The sequence below is a fragment of the Ranitomeya variabilis genome, chromosome 4 (assembly GCF_051348905.1).
Source record: "Ranitomeya variabilis isolate aRanVar5 chromosome 4, aRanVar5.hap1, whole genome shotgun sequence".
NCBI lineage: Eukaryota > Metazoa > Chordata > Amphibia > Anura > Dendrobatidae > Ranitomeya > Ranitomeya variabilis.
In genome coordinates, this window is record NC_135235.1 from 436,979,175 (window position 1) to 437,005,117 (window position 25,943).

Consider the following 25,943-nt stretch of genomic DNA (forward strand, 5'->3'; position numbering starts at 1 on the left):
GTGTAAGCAAATCTTTAATCTAGGCTGGAGGATCGATTTACATCTGTTAGCCAATATCTTGCCAAGGTTTCAATAGTCCATGTTCAGGAGAAAGTTGAAACTCTAGCTTTAGGTCAATAATCTATCTTCATTGAAGAGAAGTCGATGTAGAATTCTCTGAATACCCCCACCACTTCCCACTTTTGCTAAAAGGTTTCAGCTCATAACTCAGTGAATGGAAATAGTTTTTCACTTTCTCCCATGTTCCCCACTTCGAGGAGAAATTTAGACTAATTGTATTTCATTCCAAAGTATCTTCCTATTCATATACATCTCATGCTTTGATTATTATTGTGAAGAAATTAAATATATAAGTGAAAAACAATAACTGTAAAATGAAATGCCAAAATTGTCACTATAAATAAGACTCAAAGAAATAGTTGCATAAAATATGCACATTTTTATTTCAGGAATTATTGACATGGCAGTGTTGCATTTGAATTTCCAAGATTAATTCTACAAAAAGCAATAAATCCCCAAAAATGTGATTCACAAAAGTTTATATTAGCCGCACTCACAAAATGTATTATGAAGCAGCGATACCTGCTTTTTATCCCATGCCATTTGCAGTATGGGTTGATAGGGGAATTCCAGTTTCAACTATTGTATCTGCAGTTGTTTTATGTAAGAGGAAACATTCTCAAACCTTTGAACCTAAATCTGACCATGATACGACAGTAGTAAAAAATCCAACCCTATTGGATTTTGGGTCATAAATCTTCTGTAGCTGTAGGTGTGATGTCTCAACGTAACACCACCGTCTTAAAGGTGGTTGTCTAGTTAAAACAAGTTCTTAGAATAAGTAATAACGTTAATTGGTGGGTGTCCAACCACTGGGACTTGTACCAATCCCTGATGGGGATATTTAGCAAAATGGAGCGGCAGGATGGATGCCAGAACATCACTCCATTCATTCGCTATGGGGCTGCTGGAAAGAGCCGATCAACCCCATAGGGAATGATTAAAGCTGCAGGTCGAGGAGGCGCACTGGCAAATAAACGTTGCCCTTTCTGCCGATTGGTGCACGTATTGGCTACAGGACCCGAACGATCAACAACCTATCACCTATAATGTGGATCGGTGATGACTTTTTCACTAGACAATGCCTTTAATATATGTTTTAACACATGTTGTTGTATAGCTCATGCCTAAAATATTTCTTATGGAGAAAGGGGCATAAGATTGTGCATCAGAAAAGTCTATGAACCTGGCTTTTAAAAATAAGCTACTGTACATATTTTCTATCTTAGTCAATATAAGTGCCAGCCTTGTTACATGTTTATTACAAATCACAATTTCTTAAAGGAATCATTCAGGCATCAAATATTGGTGACTTCCTCAGGCTAGACCCTGGATATCTGATCGGCGAGGTCCAACACCTGTTAACTCCACCGATCATCTGTTTCCAGCCCCGGTAGATGTAAGCAATTAATAAGGCTGAACAGTACAGCTCTGTGCATTGTGTAGAGGCAGCTGCCAAGAACTGCATGTGATCTTCTGTTCAAGAGCATAGGAACAGTTCAGGGCGGTGGCAGCTACATGTTGAAAGGAGCTCTGCTTTTCAGCTCCATTCAGTTTTTGCATCCGACTCCCACTGGAGCCAATAACATCTGATTGGTGGGAGTACTGGGTGTTGAACCTCCTACTATTTGATATTGATGACCTATCCTGTAAATTAGATGTTCAGACAACCCCTTTAAGTCTGGCATTTTATAAGCCAGTTTTACTTTGAAGTGGGTGAAGTACAAACTGACAAATTTATTAAGCGGCGAACACATCTTTATGAATTTGGTGGATCTTTTGTTGTATTTAGGAAATTATGAATTATGAGCTGAATTATTAGGCTGTAAAATACAAAACATAGGAAGCAATAAAAATTAGCAATATGATCCTGAGTAAAAATAAAAAGGATCGAAATAAGTATATCCATCACAAGTCAGAATTTTTTTTATATCTTCAGGTACAACTTCAAGGTTAAGACCATTTGATTTCAAACTTTTTTCCAACCGGTAAAGAAAGATTCCCAATCTTCAGAAGCTGAATAAAGACAAGGAAGAATGGAAAATGTATTACATGAATACTTATTATTGAAATTGTATTGGGATAAAACTTTACAGATATCACATGTTTTGTTTGCCCTTTATTGAAGCTAACATGCAAGACTAGGTTCACCAAATGTAGACATATATGTGCACCAGTGTATTATGGGTCTGCCTAACCTACAAGTTGTACAAAGTTGTAGTATGGCACCACTAGCCTTATCTAAGCCTATTGGGTCATTTGGTGTTTTTTTGTCCAATTCTGAATGGATCTGAAAAAAAGTGGCATCTAATACTATATTGCAGAGTGTGACAAATCCGCCACTTGCTGTGTCCTAGGGACGCTGTGAGAGACAGTTCAGCCTCCCTGTGGATAGCAGGGACATGTCAGGCTGTATGTGTTGTGAGTGACAGCTCAGTCACCCTATCCTATGGATAGCAGGGATGTGTTAGGCTGTCAATGTTGTTAGTGACAGCTCAGTCGCCCTATGGATAGCAGGGACGTGTCAGGCTGTCAGTGTTGTGAGCGACAGCTCAGTCACCCTATAGATAGCAGGGACGTGTCGGGCTGTCAATGTTGTGAGTGACAGCTCAGTCACCCTATGGATAGCAGGGGCGTGTCAGGTTATCAATGTTGTGAGTGACAGCTCAGTCGCCCTATGGATAGCAGGGGCGTGTCAGGCTGTCAATGTTGTGAGTGACAGCTCAGTCACCCTATGGATAGCAGGGGCGTGTCAGACTATCAATGTTGTGAGTGACAGCTCAGTCGCCCTATGGATAGCAGGGGCGTGTCAGGCTGTCAATGTTGTGTGTGACAGCTCAGTCGCCCTATGGATAGCAGGGGCGTGTCAGACTATCAATGTTGTGAGTGACAGCTCAGTCGCCCTATGGATAGCAGGGGCGTGTCAGGCTGTCAATGTTGTGTGTGACAGCTCAGTCGCCCTATGGATAGCAGGGGCATGTCAGGCTGTCTGTGTTGTGAGTGACAGCTCAGTCACCCTATGGATAGCTGGGGCGTGTCAGGCTGTCAATGTTGTGAGTGACAGCTCAGTCACCCTATGGATAGCAGGGGCGTGTCAGGTTATCAATGTTGTGAGTGACAGCTCAGTCGCCCTATGGATAGCAGGGGCGTGTCAGGCTGTCAATGTTGTGAGTGACAGCTCAGTCACCCTATGGATAGCAGGGGCGTGTCAGACTATCAATGTTGTGAGTGACAGCTCAGTCGCCCTATGGATAGCAGGGGCGTGTCAGGCTGTCAATGTTGTGTGTGACAGCTCAGTCGCCCTATGGATAGCAGGGGCGTGTCAGACTATCAATGTTGTGAGTGACAGCTCAGTCGCCCTATGGATAGCAGGGGCGTGTCAGGCTGTCAATGTTGTGTGTGACAGCTCAGTCGCCCTATGGATAGCAGGGGCATGTCAGGCTGTCTGTGTTGTGAGTGACAGCTCAGTCACCCTATGGATAGCTGGGGCGTGTCAGGCTGTCTGTGTTGTGATGAGTAACAACTTAGTCACCCTATGGATAGCAGGGGTGCTGCAAGTGACAGCTCAGTTGTCCAATGGATGGCAGGGGCATGTCAGGCTGTCAGTTCTGTGTTTGGGTTTCCTTCAGGTGTTTTCCTTTCCAGATAATTGCCAGGCTATTTAACTGTCTGGCAATGTTAAATCATTGCCAATTGTAGCTGCAGCTAAGTGTTGTGCTTACTCTGTGCTCTGTATTTTGACATCCTAATGTTTTGTTGCTGGACCTTGCATTTGCCTTTTGAATACCCGTTTTGTATAACCCCTTTTGTATTTGACGTATTCTGAGTTTAGTAACAAGACCTTGAACTTTGCCCCTGGCTATCAGTTTGTCTTATCCCACTGACTTCGATGTACTTTCCTGGCTTTTGACCTTGGACCTCTTGACCACTCTGTATTATGGCTAGTTCATAAGTAGTGACTAGTGTCACAGAGAGTTTTTTTCCCCCTAAAGATATGATTTTATGGGGCAATATCTTTACTATGGTATCACACTAAGCTCAATGGTATTCAGAGTTCCTACATCTTTGCCATGTGCTTGGAGTCTTAACAGATATGGATACTTTCGGGGCACTGCTTTTTCCTTCAATCAATGCATTTTTGGCTATGAAACAATAGGGTATTATTAAAAAAAGTAGTTTTGTTTGGCTACATCTGCCTCTATGTATAAAAGTGCATTGCCAGCTGCAGAATGACATCCACAGTGAATCCAATACAGATCTCATACAACGCCATTATCTCTGATCTACTAAACAATTTTCTGAGATGATTTATGACCAAATTAAAGTTGTATTTGATGCTTATTTTGTCATAAATTAGTTAAAAAGATTGTTTAGGAGAGCTGAGATAAGGATCAGCGTAATTAGACAAGCTCTGACGGATTTCACTGGGAACAGCAATCTGCGGCTGAGTGTGAACTATATACAGAATTAATGAAGGGAAAATTAAAGGCTTGAATCAATGACTGACTGGATACTACTTGAGGACATATGTTTGGTTGGGCCAGCTTGCTACTTTAGCAATTGACAATCACATGCTCTGGCAGTACAATAAATACCTTTGTCTTTGGGATGTACTTGAAATTCTCATTGGCAGCACCATTAACCAGAACGCTTGTAGGAACAACTGGTACACCAAACACTGCTACATCCTTCAGTTTCAGTTTCTCTGCTTCAGGTTTTATTTGTATCACTTCATTTTTAAGAATATTCTGTGGTTTAGAAACGAGTGTGTGAATAATAAAAATGAACTGAAACTAGAAAACATGAATTAATCGATTGTAAATATATATCTTACATTTTGTGCCATGAAGAGAATTACGCTATAATCACCCTTCTTATGTGTGTCTAAGCTGTCTCCATCATCCCAGTATAGATCCCCTTTAGCAGCTCCATTTGCTGTAAGTGCTACAAAAAGGAATAGACTGTTCTTGCGGGTTTCTTCAGTAGTCATTCCTGGCTCCTGTGGATCAAATATGATAATGTATATAACAAGAAGAAACATCATTTTTATTCGATACTTAAGCAGGTTATGTGGCTCATAGAATTATCCACATTAATGTTTACTACATGACATCAAACTGGGCTGTAGTTCTGGCTGATACTCCCATAGTTTTCACATATGCCGTTTTACGCTATGGAATTCACTGGTAAGTAAAAAGGCCAAATAAAAGTACTAATGGCTATCTTTGTCAGTGTTGTGACCTGCCACTTCACTCCACTTCTCTTGACCATGTTCATGTGGCTAAGACAGAACTAGAAGGCAATGGGACCAGTCTGAGAATCAGTGGGGGCTCCATTGTTGTGATCTAACTGCTATCACCTTTCTTCTATATTGGTGAAAACTTGTTGAGGCTTCCATATTCACTTTTTGTTATAGATAGAACTGGGGTTTTCTCAGTAACTGAAAAGGGAAAGGTGGCAGCAGTCTAAGTCTACATTGAGCGAGAGGCAAGCAATTTATGGATTTCAAGAATATACTTTTATACATTTAAATGGAGTGTCTGATAATGCTGTAAGAAATAGGGTGCTATGCATAGATATCACCTCTCACACAGATACATGTGCTTCTCACAAAATTAGAATATCATCAACAAGTTAAAAAGTTAACTTATTTCAGTTCTTCAATACAAAAAGTGAAACTCATATATTGGATAGAGTCTTTAAACACGGGCTATTTATGTTAATGTTGATGATTATGGCTTACAGCCAATGAAAACCCAAAAGTCATTATCTCAGTAAATTAGAATACTTTATAACACCAGCTTGGAAAGCGATTTTAAAATCCGAAATGTTGGCTTCCTGAAATGTATGTTCAGTAAATGCATTCAATACTTGGTCATACTTTGCATCAATTAATGCATCAATGCAGCGTGGCATGGAGGCGATCAGCCTGTGGCACTGCTGAGGTGTTAAGGAAACCCAAGTTGCTTTGATAGCAGCCTTCAGCTCGTCTGCATTGTTGGGTCTGGTGTCTCTCATCTTCCTCTTGACAATACCCCATAGATGCTCTATGGGGTTAAGGTCAGGTGAGTTTGCTGGCCAATCAAGCACAGTGATAATGTTGTTTTTAAACCAGGTACTGGTACTTTTGTCAGTGTGGACAGGTGCCAAGTCCTGCTGGAGAATAAAATTTTCATCTCAAAAAGCTTGTCGGCTAAGGGAAGCATGAAGTGCTCTAAAAAATCCTGGGAGACGCCTGCACTGACTTTGGTCTTGATAAAACACAATGGACCTACACTAGCAGATGACACGGCTCCCTGTTATGATCCGGTGGTAGGATCACCAAACTGACCTGATAGGTAAACCTGAATAGTAGGACTAGCTCCGGGAATGTGGGAACTATACCGACTGCAATCCTGAACCTATCCACACACACTAAAGGCAGCCGTGGAGCGTTACCTAAAAACCTAGACGCCTCTTCACAGCCTAAGAAACTGGCTACCCCTAGAGAGAAAGCAAAGCCTCACTTGCCTCAGAGAAATAACCCCAAAGTTTAGACAGCCCCCCACAAATAATAAGGGTGAGTTAAGGGGAAAATACAAACGTAGGAATGAAAAACAGGTTTAAGCAAATGAGGCCCGCTAACACTAAATAGACAGAAGAAAGCAAGGGATCTGTGCGGTCGGTACAAAAACTATCAAAAACTATCCACGCAGAAAGTACAAGAACCCCCACACCGACTCACGATGTGAGGGGCGCACTCTGCACCCCAGAGCTTACCAGCAAGCGAAAAATCACATATAAGCAAGCTGGACTGAACACATCATATACTGAGAAACATATTCAAGGAAACAATGAGCAAAAAGAACTAGCAAGACTTAGCTTCTCAGAAAGAGACAGGTCACCAGGGAGATCCAGGAGAGGTCAGAACCAGTACTGAATACAACGACAGCAGGCAACAAGTAAAGGTCCAGGTGGAGTTAAATAGGAACCAGCATAGCAGGAAATGAGGCAGCTGAGCCCAGCTCCAGACCCGCAGTATCGCTAAAGGCCACCAGAGGGAGCCCAGACGGAATTCACAACAGCTCCCCAAACCATCACTGATTGTGTTAACTTCACAGTAGACCTCAACCAGCTTGGATTGTGTGCCTCTCCACTCTTCCTCCTGACTCTGGGACCTTGATTTCCAAATGAAATGCAAAATTTACTTTAATCTGAAAACAACACCTTGGACCACTGAGCAACAGTCCAGTTCTTTTTCTCTTTGTCTCAGGTAAGACGCTTCTGGTGCTGTCTATTGGTCATGAGTGGCTTGACACAAGGAGTGCGACACTTGTAGCCCATGTCCTGGATACATCTGTGTGTGGTGGCTCTTGAAGCAATGATTCCAACAGCAGTCCACTCCTTGTGAATCTACCCAAAATTTTTGAATGGCCTTTTCTTAACAATCCTTTCAAGAATGCTGTTATCCCAGTGGCTTGTGCACCTTTTTTTTAACCACACTTTTACTTTCCCTCAACTTTCCATTAATATGCTTGGATACAGCACTCTGTGCACAGCCAGCTTCTTTAGCAATGACTTTTTGTGGAGTGTGTCAGTGACTGCCTTCTGGACATCTGTCAAGTCAGCTGTCTTCCCCATGATTGTGGAGCCTACTGAAACAGATTAAGGGACATTTTCACGCTTAGGAAGCCTTTGTAGGTGTTTTTTGTAAATTATTCTAATTTACTGAGAAAATGACTTTGGGGTTTTCATTGGCTGTATAATCATCAACATTAACAGAAATAAACACTTGAAATAGATCACTCTGTAATGACTCTATATAATAAATGAGTTTCACTTTTTGTATTGAAGGACTGAAATAAATTAACTTTTTGACAATATTCTAATTTTGTGAGAAGCGCCTGTATGTGATAGGGTAACGCAGCATTGAAAGTACGGTACATCTAACAGATTACAGGGACATAATGAGAGATATGTATTATCATTAGGAGTGCTGGGATTATGTGCTTTGCTTGAGCCTTCATCTTACCTGTGAAGGTATAATATAGCCACCTCTAATATGTGTATTTATGGTGTCCAAAGGTGCTGATAGAGTAAACCATTCTCCTTTACTTTCAATCGCAGCAGCCTGTAAAAGAAAGAAGGATCAGAAGTGAAAAATAACAGTAGAAAAAATATACAATTATATGACTTTGGTGGAGTTGAGCGTGTAAATTTACTATTCAGAAAAAGCGTCGGCTATGCTAGAAGATAGTAAGTGGTTCTTAAGGGTCCCATTCGGCAGCTACTGGCTACCAATATGGCCTCTGGACAAGGGTCCTGCAAATCAATTCACTAATCTACAGACTTCTGTGCAAAAACATATAAAATTATTATTTAAACTTAATTTTAAATTAGTAAAAGCAACTCATTAAAAAATATTTTTTTTATGTTTTGATTTTCCATGCATTGTTATGGAGGCTGGCATCTTGCCTGAGCTTCTGTTAAAAGAGTTGTCTCATCTCGTTAAATGGATAAAATTGCTATGTGCTTGTAAAAACAAGCAACTTTGCCATTTACCTCTTATTGATAACTAGATGGTGGCCCGATTCTAACGCATCGGGTATTCTAGAATATGTATGTATGTGTGTATATAGCAGCCACATAGTACCGTATATACTCGAGTATAAGCCGACCAGAGTATAAGCCGACCCCCCTAATTTTGCCACAAAAAACTGGGAAAACTTACTGACTCGAGTATAAGCCTAGGGTGGAAAATGCAGCAGCTGCCGGTGAATTTCAAAAATAAAAATAGATGCTCCATACCATTCATTATTGCCCCATAGATGCTCCATATAAAGCTGTGCCATATATAATGCTCCATACCATTGATTATTGCCCCATATATTATCCATATATAGCTGTGCCATATAGAATGCTCTGCACCGTTCATTATGGCCCCATAGATGCTCCATATAAAGCTGTGCCACATATACAATGCTCTGCACCATTCATTATGGCCCTATAGATGCTCCATATAAAGCTGTGCCATATATGCTCTGCACCGTTCATTATGGCCCCATAGATGCTCCACATAAAGCTGGGCCATATATGCTCTGCACCGTTCATTATGGCCCTATAGATGCTCCACATAAAGCTGTGCCATATATGCTCTGCATCATTCATTATGGCCCTATAGATGCTCCATATAAAGCTGTGCCATATATGCTCTGCACCGTTCATTATGGCCCCATAGATGCTCCTTATAAAGCTGTGCCATATATGCTCTGCACCGTTCATTATGGCCTCATAGATGCTCCTTATAAAGCTGTGCCATATATGCTCTGCACCGTTCATTATGGCCCCATAGATGCTCCTTATAAAGCTGTGCCATATGTGCTCTGCACCGTTCAGTTTGGCCCCATAGATGCTCATTATAAAGCTGTGCCCTATATGCTCTGCACCGTTCAGTTTGGCCCCATAGATGCTCATTATAAAGCTGTGCCCTATATGCTCTGCACAGTTCAGTTTGGCCCCATAGATGCTCCTTATATAGCTGTGCCCTATATGCTCTGCACCGTTCAGTTTGGCCCCATAGATGCTCCTTATTAGGGTTGAGCGAAACGGGTCGATCATTTTCAAAAGTCGCCGACTTTTGGCTAAGTCGGCGTCTCATGAAACCCGATCCGACCCCTGTGCTTGTCGGCCATGCGGTACGCGACTTTCGCGCCAAAGTCGCGTTTCAATGACGCGAAAAGCGCCATTTCTCAGCCAATGAAGGTGAACGCAGAGTGTGGGCAGCGTGATGACATAGATCCTGGTCCCCACCATCTTAGAGAAGGGCATTGCAGTGATTGGCTTGCTGTCTGCGGCGTCACAGGGGCTATAAAGGGGCGTTCCCGCCGACCGCCATCTTACTGCTGCTGATCTGAGCTTAGGGACAGGTTGCTGCCGCTTCGTCAGAAGCAGGGAGAGCGTTAGGCAGGGTCCACTAACCACCAAACCGCTTGTGCTGCAGCGATTTCCACTGTCCAACACCACCTTCGGTGTGCAGGGACTGTGGAAGCTATTTTATTTTTTTTTTCCCCTCAGCGCTGTAGCTCATTGGGCTGCCCTAGAAGGCTCCGTGATAGCTGTATTGCTGTGTGTACGCCACTGTGGAAACCAACTGCTTTTTTCAAAGCACATATCCTCTTGTTCCTTCCTTTCTGCACAGCTATCTTTTTTGTTTGTCCACACTTTTTATTTAATTTGTGCATCAGTCCACTCCTATTGCTGCCTGCCATACCTGGCTTACATTACTGCAGGGAGATAGTAATTGTAGGACAGTCCCTGTTTTTTTTTTGTTTTTTTTGTGGGAGATTAAGATTGGCATTTCTGCTACAGTGCCATCCCTGTGTGTGCCATCTCTCACTGAGTGGGCCATAGAAAGCCTATTTATTTTTTCCGTGATTTGTGTTCTAAATTCTACCTCAACACAAAAACACTACATCAATCAGTGGGAGAAAAATATTGGCCTCAGTCAGGGCTTGTGTGCCACTGCTGTGTGTGCTATCTCTCATTCAGTGGGCTATAGCAAGCCTATTTTTTTTTTTTTTTTTTTTAATATTATTTGGTTTCTAAAGTCTCCCTGAAAAAAAAAAAAAAAACCTAAAAAAACAGTGGGAGAGTAATATTGCCCTTTCAGCTTGTGTGCCAGTCTTGACTCCTGGGTGTGCCACCTCTCTCCCTCTCATTCAGTGGGCCATAGAAAGCCTATTTATTTTTTTTTTTAAATATTATTGGGTTTCTAAAGTCTCCCTTAAAAAACAAAAAATACATAAAAAAACAGTGGGAGAGTAATATTGCCCTTTCAGCTTGTGTGCCAGGCTTGACTCCTGGGTGTGCCACCTCTCTCCCTCTCATTCAGTGGGCCATAGAAAGCCTATTTATTTTTTTTTTTAAATATTATTGGGTTTCTAAAGTCTCCCTGAAAAAAAAAAAAAAAACATAAAAAAACAGTGGGAGAGTAATATTGCCCTTTCAGCTTGTGTGCCAGTCTTGACTCCTGGGTGTGCCACCTCTCTCCCTCTCATTCAGTGGGCCATAGAAAGCCTATTTATTTATTTTTTTAAATATTATTGGGTTTCTAAAGTCTCCCTTAAAAAACAAAAAATACATAAAAAAACAGTGGGAGAGTAATATTGCCCTTTCAGCTTGTGTGCCAGGCTTGACTCCTGGGTGTGCCACCTCTCTCCCTCTCATTCAGTGGGCCATAGAAAGCCTATTTATTTATTTTTTTAAATATTATTGGGTTTCTAAAGTCTCCCTGAAAAAAAAAAAAAACATAAAAAAACAGTGGGAGAGTAATATTGCCCTTTCAGCTTGTGTGCCAGTCTTGACTCCTGGGTGTGCCACCTCTCTCACTCTCATTCAGTGGGCCATAGAAAGCCTATTTATTTTTTTTTTTAAATATTATTGGGTTTCTAAAGTCTCCCTGAAAAAAAAAAAAAAACATAAAAAAACAGTGGGAGAGTAATATTGCCCTTTCAGCTTGTGTGCCAGTCTTGACTCCTGGGTGTGCCACCTCTCTCCCTCTCATTCAGTGGGCCATAGAAAGCCTATTAATTTTTTTTTTTAAATATTATTGGGTTTCTAAAGTCTCCCTTAAAAAACAAAAAATACATAAAAAAACAGTGGGAGAGTAATATTGCCCTTTCAGCTTGTGTGCCAGTCTTGACTCCTGGGTGTGCCACCTCTCTCCCTCTCATTCAGTGGGCCATAGAAAGCCTATTTATTTATTTTTTTTAAATATTATTGGGTTTCTAAAGTCTCCCTTAAAAAACAAAAAATACATAAAAAAACAGTGGGAGAGTAATATTGCCCTTTCAGCTTGTGTGCCAGGCTTGACTCCTGGGTGTGCCACCTCTCTCCCTCTCATTCAGTGGGCCATAGAAAGCCTATTAATTTTTTTTTTAAAATATTATTGGGTTTCTAAAGTCTCCCTTAAAAAACAAAAAATACATAAAAAAACAGTGGGAGAGTAATATTGCCCTTTCAGCTTGTGTGCCAGTCTTGACTCCTGGGTGTGCCACCTCTCTCTCATTCAGTGGGCCATAGAAAGCATTTTTTTTTTTTTTCCTTGATTTGTGTTCTAAAATCTACCTCAACACAAAAACACTACATCAATCAGTGGGAGAAAAATATTGGCCTCAGTCAGGGCTTGTGTACCACTGCTGTGTGTGCTATCTCTCATTCAGTGGGCTATAGAAAGCCTATTTATTTATTTATTTTTTTTCTTATTATTTGGTTTCTAAAGTCTCCCTGAAAAAAAAAAAAACAAACATAAAAAAACAGTGGGAGAGTAATATTGCCCTTTCAGCTTGTGTGCCAGTCTTGACTCCTGGGTGTGCCACCTCTCTCCCTCTCATTCAGTGGGCCATAGAAAGCCTATTTATTTATTTTTTTAAATATTATTGGGTTTCTAAAGTCTCCCTGAAAAAAAAAAAATACATAAAAAAACAGTGGGAGAGTAATATTGCCCTTTCAGCTTGTGTGCCAGTCTTGACTCCTGGGTGTGCCACCTCTCTCCCTCTCATTCAGTGGGCCATAGAAAGCCTATTTATTTTTTTTTTTAAATATTATTGGGTTTCTAAAGTCTCCCTTAAAAAACAAAAAATACATAAAAAAACAGTGGGAGAGTAATATTGCCCTTTCAGCTTGTGTGCCAGGCTTGACTCCTGGGTGTGCCACCTCTCTCCCTCTCATTCAGTGGGCCATAGAAAGCCTATTAATTTTTTTTTTTAAATATTATTGGGTTTCTAAAGTCTCCCTTAAAAAACAAAAAATACATAAAAAAACAGTGGGAGAGTAATATTGCCCTTTCAGCTTGTGTGCCAGTCTTGACTCCTGGGTGTGCCACCTCTCTCTCATTCAGTGGGCCATAGAAAGCATTTTTTTTTTTTTCCTTGATTTGTGTTCTAAAATCTACCTCAACACAAAAACACTACATCAATCAGTGGGAGAAAAATATTGGCCTCAGTCAGGGCTTGTGTGCCACTGCTGTGTGTGCTATCTCTCATTCAGTGGGCTATAGAAAGCCTATTTATTTATTTATTTTTTTTCTTATTATTTGGTTTCTAAAGTCTCCCTGAAAAAAAAAAAAAAAAACATAAAAAAACAGTGGGAGAGTAATATTGCCCTTTCAGCTTGTGTGCCAGTCTTGACTCCTGGGTGTGCCACCTCTCTCCCTCTCATTCAGTGGGCCATAGAAAGCCTATTTATTTTATTTTTTTAAATATTATTGGGTTTCTAAAGTCTCCCTGAAAAAAAAAAATACATAAAAAAACAGTGGGAGAGTAATATTGCCCTTTCAGCTTGTGTGCTAGTCTTGACTCCTGGGTGTGCCACCTCTCTCCCTCTCATTCAGTGGGCCACAGAAAGCCTATTTATTTTTTTAAAAAAATATTATTGGGTTTCTAAAGTCTCCCTTAAAAAACAAAAAATACATAAAAAAACAGTGGGAGAGTAATATTGCCCTTTCAGCTTGTGTGCCAGTCTTGACTCCTGGGTGTGCCACCTCTCTCTCATTCAGTGGGCCATAGAAAGCATTTTTTTTTTCCTTGATTTGTGTTCTAAAATCTACCTCAACACAAAAACACTACATCAATCAGTGGGAGAAAAATATTGGCCTCAGTCAGGGCTTGTGTGCCACTGCTGTGTGTGCTATCTCTCATTCAGTGGGCTATAGAAAGCCTATTTATTTATTTATTTTTTTTCTTATTATTTGGTTTCTAAAGTCTCCCTGAAAAAAAAAAAAAAAACATAAAAAAACAGTGGGAGAGTAATATTGCCCTTTCAGCTTGTGTGCCAGTCTTGACTCCTGGGTGTGCCACCTCTCTCTCTCATTCAGTGGGCTATAGAAAGCCTTTTTTTTTTTTTTTTTTTTAATATTATTTGGTTTCTAAAGTCTCCCTGAGAAAAAAAAAAATAAAAATTAGGTGGGAGATTAATATTGACATTAGTGCTTGAGTGACAGTCCTGCGTGTGTGTCATCTCTGTGATTTTGTGCCACAGAAAACAGAGTGTGTAACATTGTGCCTGATTTTCCTTGTGGTCTCACCAACCTGTTAAGGGATATTGAAATCATACTGAAGTTATAGCTCACCGTGTAAGTTGTTTGACAGCAACAAATAAAGTTACTTTGGTTAAGATTTTAAAACAATGAGGAAGTCTGGTGCAAGAGGTCGTCGTGGGCGTTCATTGTCAGCTGGTAATGATGGTAGTGGTAGTGGAGCATCAGGTGGTCGTGGGGATAAAAATATTCCACCTAAGTCTGGAGCTGTGGAGCCAGTTTCGTCGTCAGGCTACACAAGGCCTCGAACGCTCTCTTTTCTGGGAGTAGGAAAACCGCTTTTAAAGGCGGAGCAGGAACAGCAAGTTTTGGCTTACATTGCAGACTCAGCCTCTAGCTCTTTTGCCTCCTCTTCCGAAACTGGTAAATGTAAAAGCAGCGCGTCGCTTGTGGATGTTCACGGTCAGGGACAAGTCGCTTCCTTGTCCTCCTCAGCAAAAACTACAACAAGAGAGAAGGATGCAGCAGGCGACACAACGGGTCACTCCATGGAGCTCTTTACACATACCGTCCCTGGCTTAGAAAGTGAAACATTTAACAGGCCATGCCCATTACAAGTATATTCTGACATGGAGTGCACTGATGCACAGCCACAGCCAGAGTACTATGCTGCTCCTTTGACTCAGACCACCACATTGCCCTCTCAGGGTACAGATCCACAATCAGACCCTGATGAGACTATGTTGCCCCGCCACGAACGCTATACCACCGACCGACACAGTGACACAGACGAAGTTGCACACGAGCTCGAAGAGGAGGTAATAGATGACCCAGTTATTGACCCCGATTGGCAGCCATTGGGGGAACAGGGTGCAGGCGGCAGTAGTTCAGAAGCGGAGGTGGAGGAGGGGCCGCAGCAGGCATCAACATCGCAACAGGTTCCATCTGCCGGGCCCGTATCTGGCCCAAAACGCGTGTCAAAGCCAAAACCTGTTGGAGCACAGCGTTGCCATCCGGTTAAAGCTCAGTCTGCAATCCCTGAAAAGGGATCCGAGTCTAGGAAGAGTGCAGTCTGGCATTTTTTTAAACAACATCCAACTGATCAGCGCAAAGTCATCTGTCAAAAATGTTCAACTAGCTTAAGCAGAGGTCAGAATCTGAAAAGTCTAAATACTAGTTGCATGCATAGACACTTAACCACCATGCATTTTCAAGCCTGGACTAACTACCAAACGTCCCTCAAGGTTGTAGCACCCTCGGCCAATGAAGCTAGTCAGCAACGCAACATCCCTTCCGTCACTGTAAGGCCACCATTTTCCGCACCACCGGCAGTATCTGTGCAGGTTTCTTTGCCAGCCAAAAGCAGTCAGGGTCAGGGAATCACCAGTTTTGTAGGAGGAAATATTGCATCTAGGGCACCGGCGGAAACAATACCGTCTCCAACCGTCTCTCAGTCTGCCATGTACACCGGCACACCCGAAAGTTCCACGATCTCCAGCTCTCCAGTCCAGCTCACCCTACATGAGACTCTGGTTAGAAAAAGGAAGTACTTATCCTCGCATCCGCGTACACAGTGTTTTAACGCCCACATAGCTAGACTAATCTCGTTAGAGATGATGGCCTACCGGTTAGTTGAAAGCGAAGCTTTCAAAGCCCTGATGGAGTACGCTGAACCACGATACGAGCTACCCAGTCGACACTTTTTTTCCAGAAAAGCCATCCCAGCCCTGCACCAGCATGTTAAACAGCGCATCGTCCATGCACTCAGGCAATCTGTGAGTACAAAGGTGCACCTGACTACAGATGCATGGACCAGTAGGCATGGCCAGGGACGTTATGTGTCCATCACGGCACACTGGGTGAATGTGGTGGATGCAGGGTCCACAGGCGACATCAATTTAGGGACAGTTGTGCCTAGCCCACGGTCTAGGAAACAGTTGGCTGTAGATGTTCGCACCCCCTCCTCCTCCTCCTCCTCGTCCTCCTGCAGAAGCTACAGCTCTTCCACAGAACGCAGTCTGCCAACCACTCCATCGGCAGATGACACTGTTGCACACCAGTTGTCCCATTATGGGCCAGCTACTGCCAAGCGTCAGCAGGCTGTATTGGCTATGAAGTGCTTGGGCGAAAACAGACACACCGCGGAAGTTCTGTCCGAGTTCTTGCAACAAGAAACACAGTCGTGGCTGGGCACAGTAGATCTTGAGGCAGGCAAGGTAGTGAGTGATAACGGAAGGAATTTCATGGCTGCCATCTCCCTTTCCCAACTGAAACACATTCCTTGCCTGGCTCACACCTTAAACCTGGTGGTGCAGTGCTTATTGAAAACTTATCCTGGGTTCTCCGACCTGCTCCTCAAAGTGCGTGCACTTTGCTCACATATCCGACGTTCACCTGTACACGCCAGCCGTATGCAGACCTATCAGCGGTCTTTGAACCTTCCCCAGCATCGCCTAATCATAGACGTTGCAACAAGGTGGAACTCAACACTGCACATGCTTCAGAGACTGTGCGAACAGAGGCGTGCTGTTATTTATTTGTGGGAGGATACACGGGCAGGCAGTAGGATGGCAGACATGGAGTTGTCAGGTGTGCAGTGGTCTAAGATACAAGACATGTGTCAAGTCCTTCAGTGTTTTGAGGAATGCACACGGCTGGTTAGTGCAGACAACGCCGTAATAAGCATGAGCATCCCCCTAATGCGTCTGCTGATGCAAAGTTTGACGCACATAAAGGAGCAGGCGTCTGCACCAGAGGAAGAGGAAAGCCTTGATGACAGTCAGCCATTGTCTGGTCAGGGCAGTGTACAGGACGAGGTAGCGGGCGAAGAGGAGGTGGAGGACGAGGAGGATGATGGGGATGAGTATATTTTTAATGCCGAACCTTTCCCGGGGGCACAGGAAATTGGTTGCGTGTCACGGCCGGGTTCTGGTTTTTTGAGGGACACAAGTGACGTAGATTTGCCTGCAACTGCCCCTCAACCAATCACAACCGGAGATTTGACAACTGGAACTTTGGCCCACATGGCGGATTATGCCTTACGTATCCTAAAAAGGGACACACGCATTACGAAAATGATGAACGATGACGATTACTGGTTGGCCTGCCTCCTTGATCCACGCTATAAAGGCAAATTGCAAAATATTATGCCACATGAGAACTTGGAACTAATATTAGCAACCAAACAATCAACTCTTGTTGACCGTTTGCTTCAGGCATTCCCAGCACACAGCGCACGTGATCGTTCTCACACGAGCTCCAGGGGGCAGCAGACTAGGAGTGTTAGGGGTGCACACATCAGAAGTGGCGTTGGACAGAGGGGTTTTCTGACCAGGTTGTGGAGTGATTTTGCTATGACCACAGACAGGACAGGTACTGCTGCATCAATTGAAAGTGACAGGAGACAACATTTGTCCAGTATGGTTACTAACTATTTTTCATCCCTTATCGATGTTCTCCCTCAACCGTCATTCCCATTTGATTACTGGGCCTCCAAATTAGACACCTGGCCAGAATTGGCAGAATATGCATTGCAGGAGCTTGCTTGCCCGGCAGCAAGTGTCCTATCAGAAAGAGTATTCAGTGCTGCAGGTTCAATATTAACCGAAAAAAGGACTCGTCTGGCTACCCAAAATGTTGACGATCTAACATTCATTAAAATGAACCACAACTGGATTTCGAAATCTTTTGCCCCACCTTGCCCGGCCGACACCTAGCTTTCCTATGAAAGGCTCTTGCCTGTGAATTACTTTTCTAATGTCTAATTTGCTGCAGCTGATTGTACAGCATACGACATGTTTACACCTCCCTAAATGGCCAAACTCCCCACACGGGGCCGTGGTATCGCGACTTGGCGCAAGCACCCGTGAGACTGCTGTTTGTCTGAAGAGGTGGGTGTGCTCGCTTTTGGTTGACGGCATTGCTACTGGGTCCCTCATAGTACAATGTAGTGTCTCTGGCGGTGGTGGTGCACACCCAACGTCAGACACACCGTTGTAACATGAGGGGCCCTGGGGCGGTCCCGCCGGCCTCTAGAGAGTTCCCCCCTACCCCAGCTCAAAATGTGCTCTACCACATGCAAAATTATGTCGCACAGCTCCACCAATCTTTAGTCTATTCGCTGACATCATTCAATGTCTGGCACTGACAATACAAATTTGTAGACATCTACGATGCAACTTAAAGTAGTCTGTGTCTGTGTCCTATATTGGCACCATTAAATAGTTACTGCCAAATTACTATGTCAGAAACTCAGCAGATGAGCCCACCCCTGTACCTAAGTATGCCACCTTTTTTTTTGTTTTGGTTGTTTTGCGAGACATTAACATCTATTTATATTTTGGGAGTACTGGGACAGACACTCCTTGCACTACTCCTCCACTCACCACCAAGCTGCCCGTGTATCCATGTAACCGCTGTAAAACTGCCATGAGCCTATTGTTTGTTATTTTAGGCCTTTGAAGCCTGTCTGCGGTCCCTCCTTCCACTAGTCCTCCACTGACCAGACCACTGCTGCCCGTGTACCCCTGGAACCAATTATAAAGTGCCTACAGCCAGCCCATTTTTTTATGTTAGGCCTTTGAAGCCTGTCTGCGGTCCCTCCTTCCACTAGTCCTCCACTGGCCAGACCACTGCTGCCCGTGTACCCCTGGAACCAATTATAAAGTGCCTACAGCCAGCCCATTTTTTTATGTTAGGCCTTTGAAGCCTGTCTGCGGTCCCTCCTTCCACTAGTCCTCCACTGACCAGACCACTGCTGCCCGTGTACCCCTGGAACCAATTATAAAGTGCCTACAGCCAGCCCATTTTCTTATGTTAGGCCTTTGAAGCCTGTCTGCGGTCCCTACTTTAAATACTCCTCCACTGACCACCAAGCTGCCTGCCCGTGTATCCATGTAACCGCTGTAAAACTGCCATGAGCCTATTGTTTGTTATTTTAGGCCTTTGAAGCCTGTCTGCGGTCCCTCCTTCCACTAGTCCTCCACTGACCAGACCACTGCTGCCCGTGTACCCCTGGAACCAATTATAAAGTGCCTACAGCCAGCCCATTTTCTTATGTTAGGCCTTTGAAGCCTGTCTGCGGTCCCTCCTTCCACTAGTCCTCCACTGGCCAGACCACTGCTGCCCGTGTACCCCTGGAACCAATTATAAAGTGCCTACAGCCAGCCCATTTTCTTATGTTAGGCCTTTGAAGCCTGTCTGCGGTCCCTACTTTAAATACTCCTCCACTGACCACCAAGCTGCCTGCCCGTGTATCCATGTAACCGCTGTAAAACTGCCATGAGCCTATTGTTTGTTATTTTAGGCCTTTGAAGCCTGTCTGCGGTCCCTCCTTCCACTAGTCCTCCACTGACCAGACCACTGCTGCCCGTGTACCCCTGGAACCAATTATAAAGTGCCTACAGCCAGCCCATTTTCTTATGTTAGGCCTTTGAAGCCTGTCTGCGGTCCCTCCTTCCACTAGTCCTCCACTGGCCAGACCACTGCTGCCCGTGTACCCCTGGAACCAATTATAAAGTGCCTACAGCCAGCCCATTTTCTTATGTTAGGCCTTTGAAGCCTGTCTGCGGTCCCTACTTTAAATACTCCTCCACTGACCACCAAGCTGCCTGCCCGTGTATCCATGTAACCGCTGTAAAACTGCCATGAGCCTATTGTTTGTTATTTTAGGCCTTTGAAGCCTGTCTGCGGTCCCTCCTTCCACTAGTCCTCCACTGACCAGACCACTGCTGCCCGTGTACCCCTGGAACCAATTATAAAGTGCCTACAGCCAGCCCATTTTCTTATGTTAGGCCTTTGAAGCCTGTCTGCGGTCCCTACTTTAAATACTCCTCCACTGACCACCAAGCTGCCTGCCCGTGTATCCATGTAACCGCTGTAAAACTGCCATGAGCCTATTGTTTGTTATTTTAGGCCTTTGAAGCCTGTCTGCGGTCCCTCCTTCCACTAGTCCTCCACTGACCAGACCACTGCTGCCCGTGTACCCCTGGAACCAATTATAAAGTGCCTACAGCCAGCCCATTTTTTTATGTTAGGCCTTTGAAGCCTGTCTGCGGTCCCTCCTTCCACTAGTCCTCCACTGGCCAGACCACTGCTGCCCGTGTACCCCTGGAACCAATTATAAAGTGCCTACAGCCAGCCCATTTTCTTATGTTAGGCCTTTGAAGCCTGTCTGCGGTCCCTACTTTAAATACTCCTCCACTGACCACCAAGCTGCCTGCCCGTGTATCCATGTAACCGCTGTAAAACTGCCATGAGCCTATTGTTTGTTATTTTAGGCCTTTGAAGCCTGTCTGCGGTCCCTCCTTCCACTAGTCCTCCACTGGCCAGACCACTGCTGCCCGTGTACCCCTGGAACCAATTATAAAGTGCCTACAGCCAGCCCATTTTTTTATGTTAGGCCTTTGAAGCCTGTCTGCGGTCCCTCCTTCCACTAGTCCTCCACTGACCAGACCACTGCTGCCCGTGTACCCCTGGAACCAATTATAAAGTGCCTACAGCCAGCCTATTTTCTTATGTTAGGCCTTTGAAGCCTGTCTGCGGTCCCTCCTTCCACTAGTCCTCCACTGGCCAGACCACTGCTGCCCGTGTACCCCTGGAACCAATTATAAAGTGCCTACAGCCAGCCCATTTTCTTATGTTAGGCCTTTGAAGCCTGTCTGTGGTCCCTACTTTAAATACTCCTCCACTGACCACCAAGCTGCCTGCCCGTGTATCCATGTAACCGCTGTAAAACTGCCATGAGCCTATTGTTTGTTATTTTAGGCCTTTGAAGCCTGTCTGCGGTCCCTCCTTCCACTAGTCCTCCACTGACCAGACCACTGCTGCCCGTGTACCCCTGGAACCAATTATAAAGTGCCTACAGCCAGCCCATTTTTTTATGTTAGGCCTTTGAAGCCTGTCTGCGGTCCCTCCTTCCACTAGTCCTCCACTGGCCAGACCACTGCTGCCCGTGTACCCCTGGAACCAATTATAAAGTGCCTACAGCCAGCCCATTTTCTTATGTTAGGCCTTTGAAGCCTGTCTGCGGTCCCTACTTTAAATACTCCTCCACTGACCACAATGCTGCCTGGAGTGCCTGCCTGTGTATCCATGTAACCGATGTAAAACTGCCATGACTGCCTACTGTTTGTTATTTTAGGCCTTTGATAGCCTGTCTGCAGCCCCTACTTGCAATACTCCTCCACTGACCACACCAATGCTGCCCGTGTACCCCTGGAACCTATTTAAAAGTTCATAGAGCCTAGTTATATATTTTATTTACTATTAATAAGGCCATGATGGACTACGCTGTACCACGCTACAAGCTAACCAGTCGACACTTCTTTTGCGAGAAAAGCCATCCCAACCCTCCACCAGCATGTAGAAGACCGCATTGTCCATGCACTCTGGCAATCTGTGAGTACAAAGGTGCACCTGACAACAGACGCATGGACCTGTAGGCATGGCCACGGAAGATTACGTGTCCATTACGGCGCAATGGGTTAATGTGGTGGATGCATGGTCCACAGGGGACAGCCTACTAAGTCTGTCTGCAGTCCCTAATTCAAATTGTCCTCCACTGTCTAAATCGGAGCTTCCACCTTCTGGCTTTCGGCCTATAGTATCAGAAATTAAACTGCATTTGGCCTTCAACTTTGGTTAGGGCCTACTAACGGCTTCTGCCCCTCCCTGGTGTTGCCCTCAACTAAATAAAGCTGAGCTTCAACCTTCCGGCTCTCATTAAGTGGTTTTAAAAAAAACAAAATGGTGGTTAGGGCCTACTAACGGCTTCTGCCCCTCCCTGGTGTTGCCCTCAACTAAATAAAGCTGAGCTTCAACCTTCTGCTCCAAATTACCATTTTAAAAAATGCAATAGGCTTTTCCGGCCTACTAAAGGTGTCTGTCTGTGTGCCCCTGCCTGGTGTTGCCCTCAACTAAATAAAGCTGAGCTTCAACCTTCTGCTCCAAATTACCATTTTAAAAAATGCAATAGGCTTTTCCGGCCTACTAAAGGTGTCTGTCTGTGTGCCCCTGCCTGGTGTTGTCCTCAACTAAATAAAGCTGAGCTTCAACCTTCCGGCTCTCATTAAGTGGTTTTAAAAAAAAAAAATGGTGGTTAGGGCCTACTAACGGCTTCTGCCCCTCCCTGGTGTTGCCCTCAACTAAATAAAGCTGAGCTTCAACCTTCTGCTCCAAATTACCATTTTAAAAAATGCAATAGGCTTTTCCGGCCTACTAAAGGTGTCTGTCTGTGTGCCCCTGCCTGGTGTTGTCCTCAACTAAATAAAGCTGAGCTTCAACCTTCCGGCTCTCATTAAGTGGTTTAAAAAAAAAAAAATGGTGGTTAGGGCCTACTAACGGCTTCTGCCCCTCCCTGGTGTTGCCCTCAACTAAATAAAGCTGAGCTTCAACCTTCTGCTCCAAATTACCATTTTAAAAAATGCAATAGGCTTTTCCGGCCTACTAAAGGTGTCTGTCTGTGTGCCCCTGCCTGGTGTTGTCCTCAACTAAATAAAGCTGAGCTTCAACCTTCCGGCTCTCATTAAGTGGTTTAAAAAAAAAAAAATGGTGGTTAGGGCCTACTAACGGCTTCTGCCCCTCCCTGGTGTTGCCCTCAACTAAATAAAGCTGAGCTTCAACCTTCTGCTCCAAATTACCATTTTAAAAAATGCAATAGGCTTTTCCGGCCTACTAAAGGTGTCTGTCTGTGTGCCCCTGCCTGGTGTTGTCCTCAACTAAATAAAGCTGAGCTTCAACCTTCTGCTCCAAATTACCATTTTAAAAAATGCAATAGGCTTTTCCGGCCTACTAAAGGTGTCTGTCTGTGTGCCCCTGCCTGGTGTTGTCCTCAACTAAATAAAGCTGAGCTTCAACCTTCTGCTCCAAATTACCATTTTAAAAAATGCAATAGGCTTTTCCGGCCTACTAAAGGTGTCTGTCTGTGTGCCCCTGCCTGGTGTTGTCCTCAACTAAATAAAGCTGAGCTTCAACCTTCCGGCTCTCATTAAGTGGTTTTAAAAAAAAAAAATGGTGGTTAGGGCCTACTAACGGCTTCTGCCCCTCCCTGGTGTTGCCCTCAACTAAATAAAGCTGAGCTTCAACCTTCTGCTCCAAATTACCATTTTAAAAAATGCAATAGGCTTTTCCGGCCTACTAAAGGTGTCTGTCTGTGTGCCCCTGCCTGGTGTTGTCCTCAACTAAATAAAGCTGAGCTTCAACCTTCCGGCTCTCATTAAGTGGTTTTAAAAAAAAAAAATGGTGGTTAGGGCCTACTAACGGCTTCTGCCCCTCCCTGGTGTTGCCCTCAACTAAATAAAGCTGAGCTTCAACCTTCTGCTCCAAATTACCATTTTAAAAAATGCAATAGGCTTTTCCGGCCTACTAAAGGTGTCTGTCTGTGTGCCCCTGCCTGGTGTTGTCCTCAACTAAATAAAGCTGAGCTTCAACCTTCCGGCTCTCATTAAGTGGTTTTAAAAAAAAAAAAGGGTGGTTAGGGCCTACTAACGGCTTCTGCCCCTCCCTGGTGTTGCCCTCAACTAAATAAAGCTGAGCTTCAACCTTCTGCTCCAAATTACCATTTTAAAAAATGCAATAGGCTTTTCCGGCCTACTAAAGGTGTCTGTCTGTGTGCCCCTGCCTGGTGTTGTCCTCAACTAAATAAAGCTGAGCTTCAACCTTCTGCTCCAAATTACCATTTTAAAAAATGCAATAGGCTTTTCCGGCCTTCTAAAGGTGTCTGTCTGTGTGCCCCTGCCTGGTGTTGTCCTCAACTAAATAAAGCTGAGCTTCAACCTTCTGCTCCAAATTACCATTTTAAAAAATGCAATAGGCTTTTCCGGCCTACTAAAGGTGTCTGTCTGTGTGCCCCTGCCTGGTGTTGTCCTCAACTAAATAAAGCTGAGCTTCAACCTTCCGGCTCTCATTAAGTGGTTTTAAAAAAAAAAAATGGTGGTTAGGGCCTACTAACGGCTTCTGCCCCTCCCTGGTGTTGCCCTCAACTAAATAAAGCTGAGCTTCAACCTTCTGCTCCAAATTACCATTTTAAAAAATGCAATAGGCTTTTCCGGCCTACTAAAGGTGTCTGTCTGTGTGCCCCTGCCTGGTGTTGTCCTCAACTAAATAAAGCTGAGCTTCAACCTTCTGCTCCAAATTACCATTTTAAAAAATGCAATAGGCTTTTCCGGCCTACTAAAGGTGTCTGTCTGTGTGCCCCTGCCTGGTGTTGTCCTCAACTAAATAAAGCTGAGCTTCAACCTTCTGCTCCAAATTACCATTTTAAAAAATGCAATAGGCTTTTCCAGCCTACTAAAGGTGTCTGTCTGTGTGCCCCTGCCTGGTGTTGTCCTCAACTAAATAAAGCTGAGCTTCAACCTTCCGGCTCTCATTAAGTGGTTTTAAAAAAAAAAAAGGGTGGTTAGGGCCTACTAACGGCTTCTGCCCCTCCCTGGTGTTGCCCTCAACTAAATAAAGCGGAGCTTCAACCTTCTGCTCCAAATTACCATTTTAAAAAATGCAATAGGCTTTTCCGGCCTACTAAAGGTGTCTGCCCCTCCCTGGTGTTGTCCTCAACTGAACAAAGCTGAGCTTCCACATTCTGGCTTTCGCCCTATACTATCAGATATTAAACTGCATTTGGCCTACTAGTGTGGTTAGGCCCTTGAAACAGTGTCTGCTGCTCTTGGGTTTGCTACTCCACTGAACAAAGCAATGCCGCCTGTTTAGTCCTGTTACCAATTTTGAACTGCATGTAGCCTACTTTATTCTTTGGCCCTATATCTGTTTCCTCCTCATCCTGCCCATTGCCCAGCCACTGCTAAATGAGTCTGCTGGTACATTGACCTAGACCACTACATTCCCCTTGTACTCTACACAGCCAGAATCTGACCCTGCTGAAAGTAAGGTTCCCCTTCCCGCATGTTATACCACCTTACACAGGGACAAAGAGGAAGGTGCAGATGAAAGTGCAGGTTCCTTCATCAGGTGGGGGGGCATACTCGTTGGCGACGTCACTGGCACAGGGCCCCTCAGAGTACGCAAAAGTGTCGCTGCTGGTGGGAGGCGCCCCCGCCATGCAAACACACCGCCATACTTTGAGGGGCCCTGTGCCAGTGGCAATGCGAACGAGTGGGCCCCCCCCTGCTTGCTCAGGATCACAGCACTTGCAACGTTTAAATACTTACCTTTCCCTGCAACACCGCCGTGACGTAGTCCGCATTTCCTGGGCCCACGAAAAACTTGAGCCAGCCCTACTCCCCCCACAACTTTCCCCCAATTCCCTATGCCCAACTATTATTATACAGTTAATTAAGATTGGCAAGCTTCAGAAACAAGAATGGATGTTTTTGGCATTAAAATGGGCACTGTAGGTGTTTTCCTGGCCTCCACTCACTGCCGACTATGCTTCCCCATTGACTTGCATTGGGTTTCGTGTTTCGGTCGATCCCCGACTTTTAGCGATAATCGGCCGACTGCACTCGACTCGACTCTGGACAAAATCGGGTTTCCCAAAACCCTACTCGATCTTAAAAAAATGAAAGTCGCTCAACCCTACTCCTTATATAGCTGTGCCATATATGCTCTGCACAGTTCAGTTTGGCCCCATAGATGCTCCTTATATAGCTGTGCCCTATATGCTCTGCAGCGTTCAGTATGGCCCCATAGATGCTCATTATAAAGCTGCCCCATATACAATGCTCTGCAGCGTTCAGTTTGGCCCCATAGATGCTCCACATAAATCTGTGCCATATATAACGCTGGTGCTGCTGCTGCAATAAAAAAAAAAAACACATACTCACCTCTCTTGCTTGCAGCTCCTCAGCGTCCGGTCCCGGCGTCTCTCCGCACTGACTGATCAGGCAGAGGGCGGCGCGCACACTATATGCGTCAT

General features: G+C 44.4%; 1 protein-coding gene across 3 annotated transcripts in view; it reads right to left on the bottom strand.

The window, feature by feature from the left end:
- Positions 1-417: 417 nt before the first annotated feature.
- The window catches only part of LOC143765105 (lysosomal alpha-glucosidase-like), a 300,223-nt gene continuing 274,697 nt past the window's right edge, over positions 418-25,943 (bottom strand). For all 3 annotated transcript variants that reach the window (XM_077251438.1, XM_077251437.1, XM_077251439.1), the window contains 4 exons: positions 8,072-8,170; positions 4,895-5,059; positions 4,656-4,808; positions 418-2,076 (listed from right to left, as the gene is read on the bottom strand). In XM_077251438.1, coding sequence (XP_077107553.1) covers positions 2,014-2,076; positions 4,656-4,808; positions 4,895-5,059; positions 8,072-8,170 — 480 coding nt within the window. In that variant the 3' untranslated portion in view covers positions 418-2,013. The remainder of the gene's footprint in view (positions 2,077-4,655; positions 4,809-4,894; positions 5,060-8,071; positions 8,171-25,943) is intronic.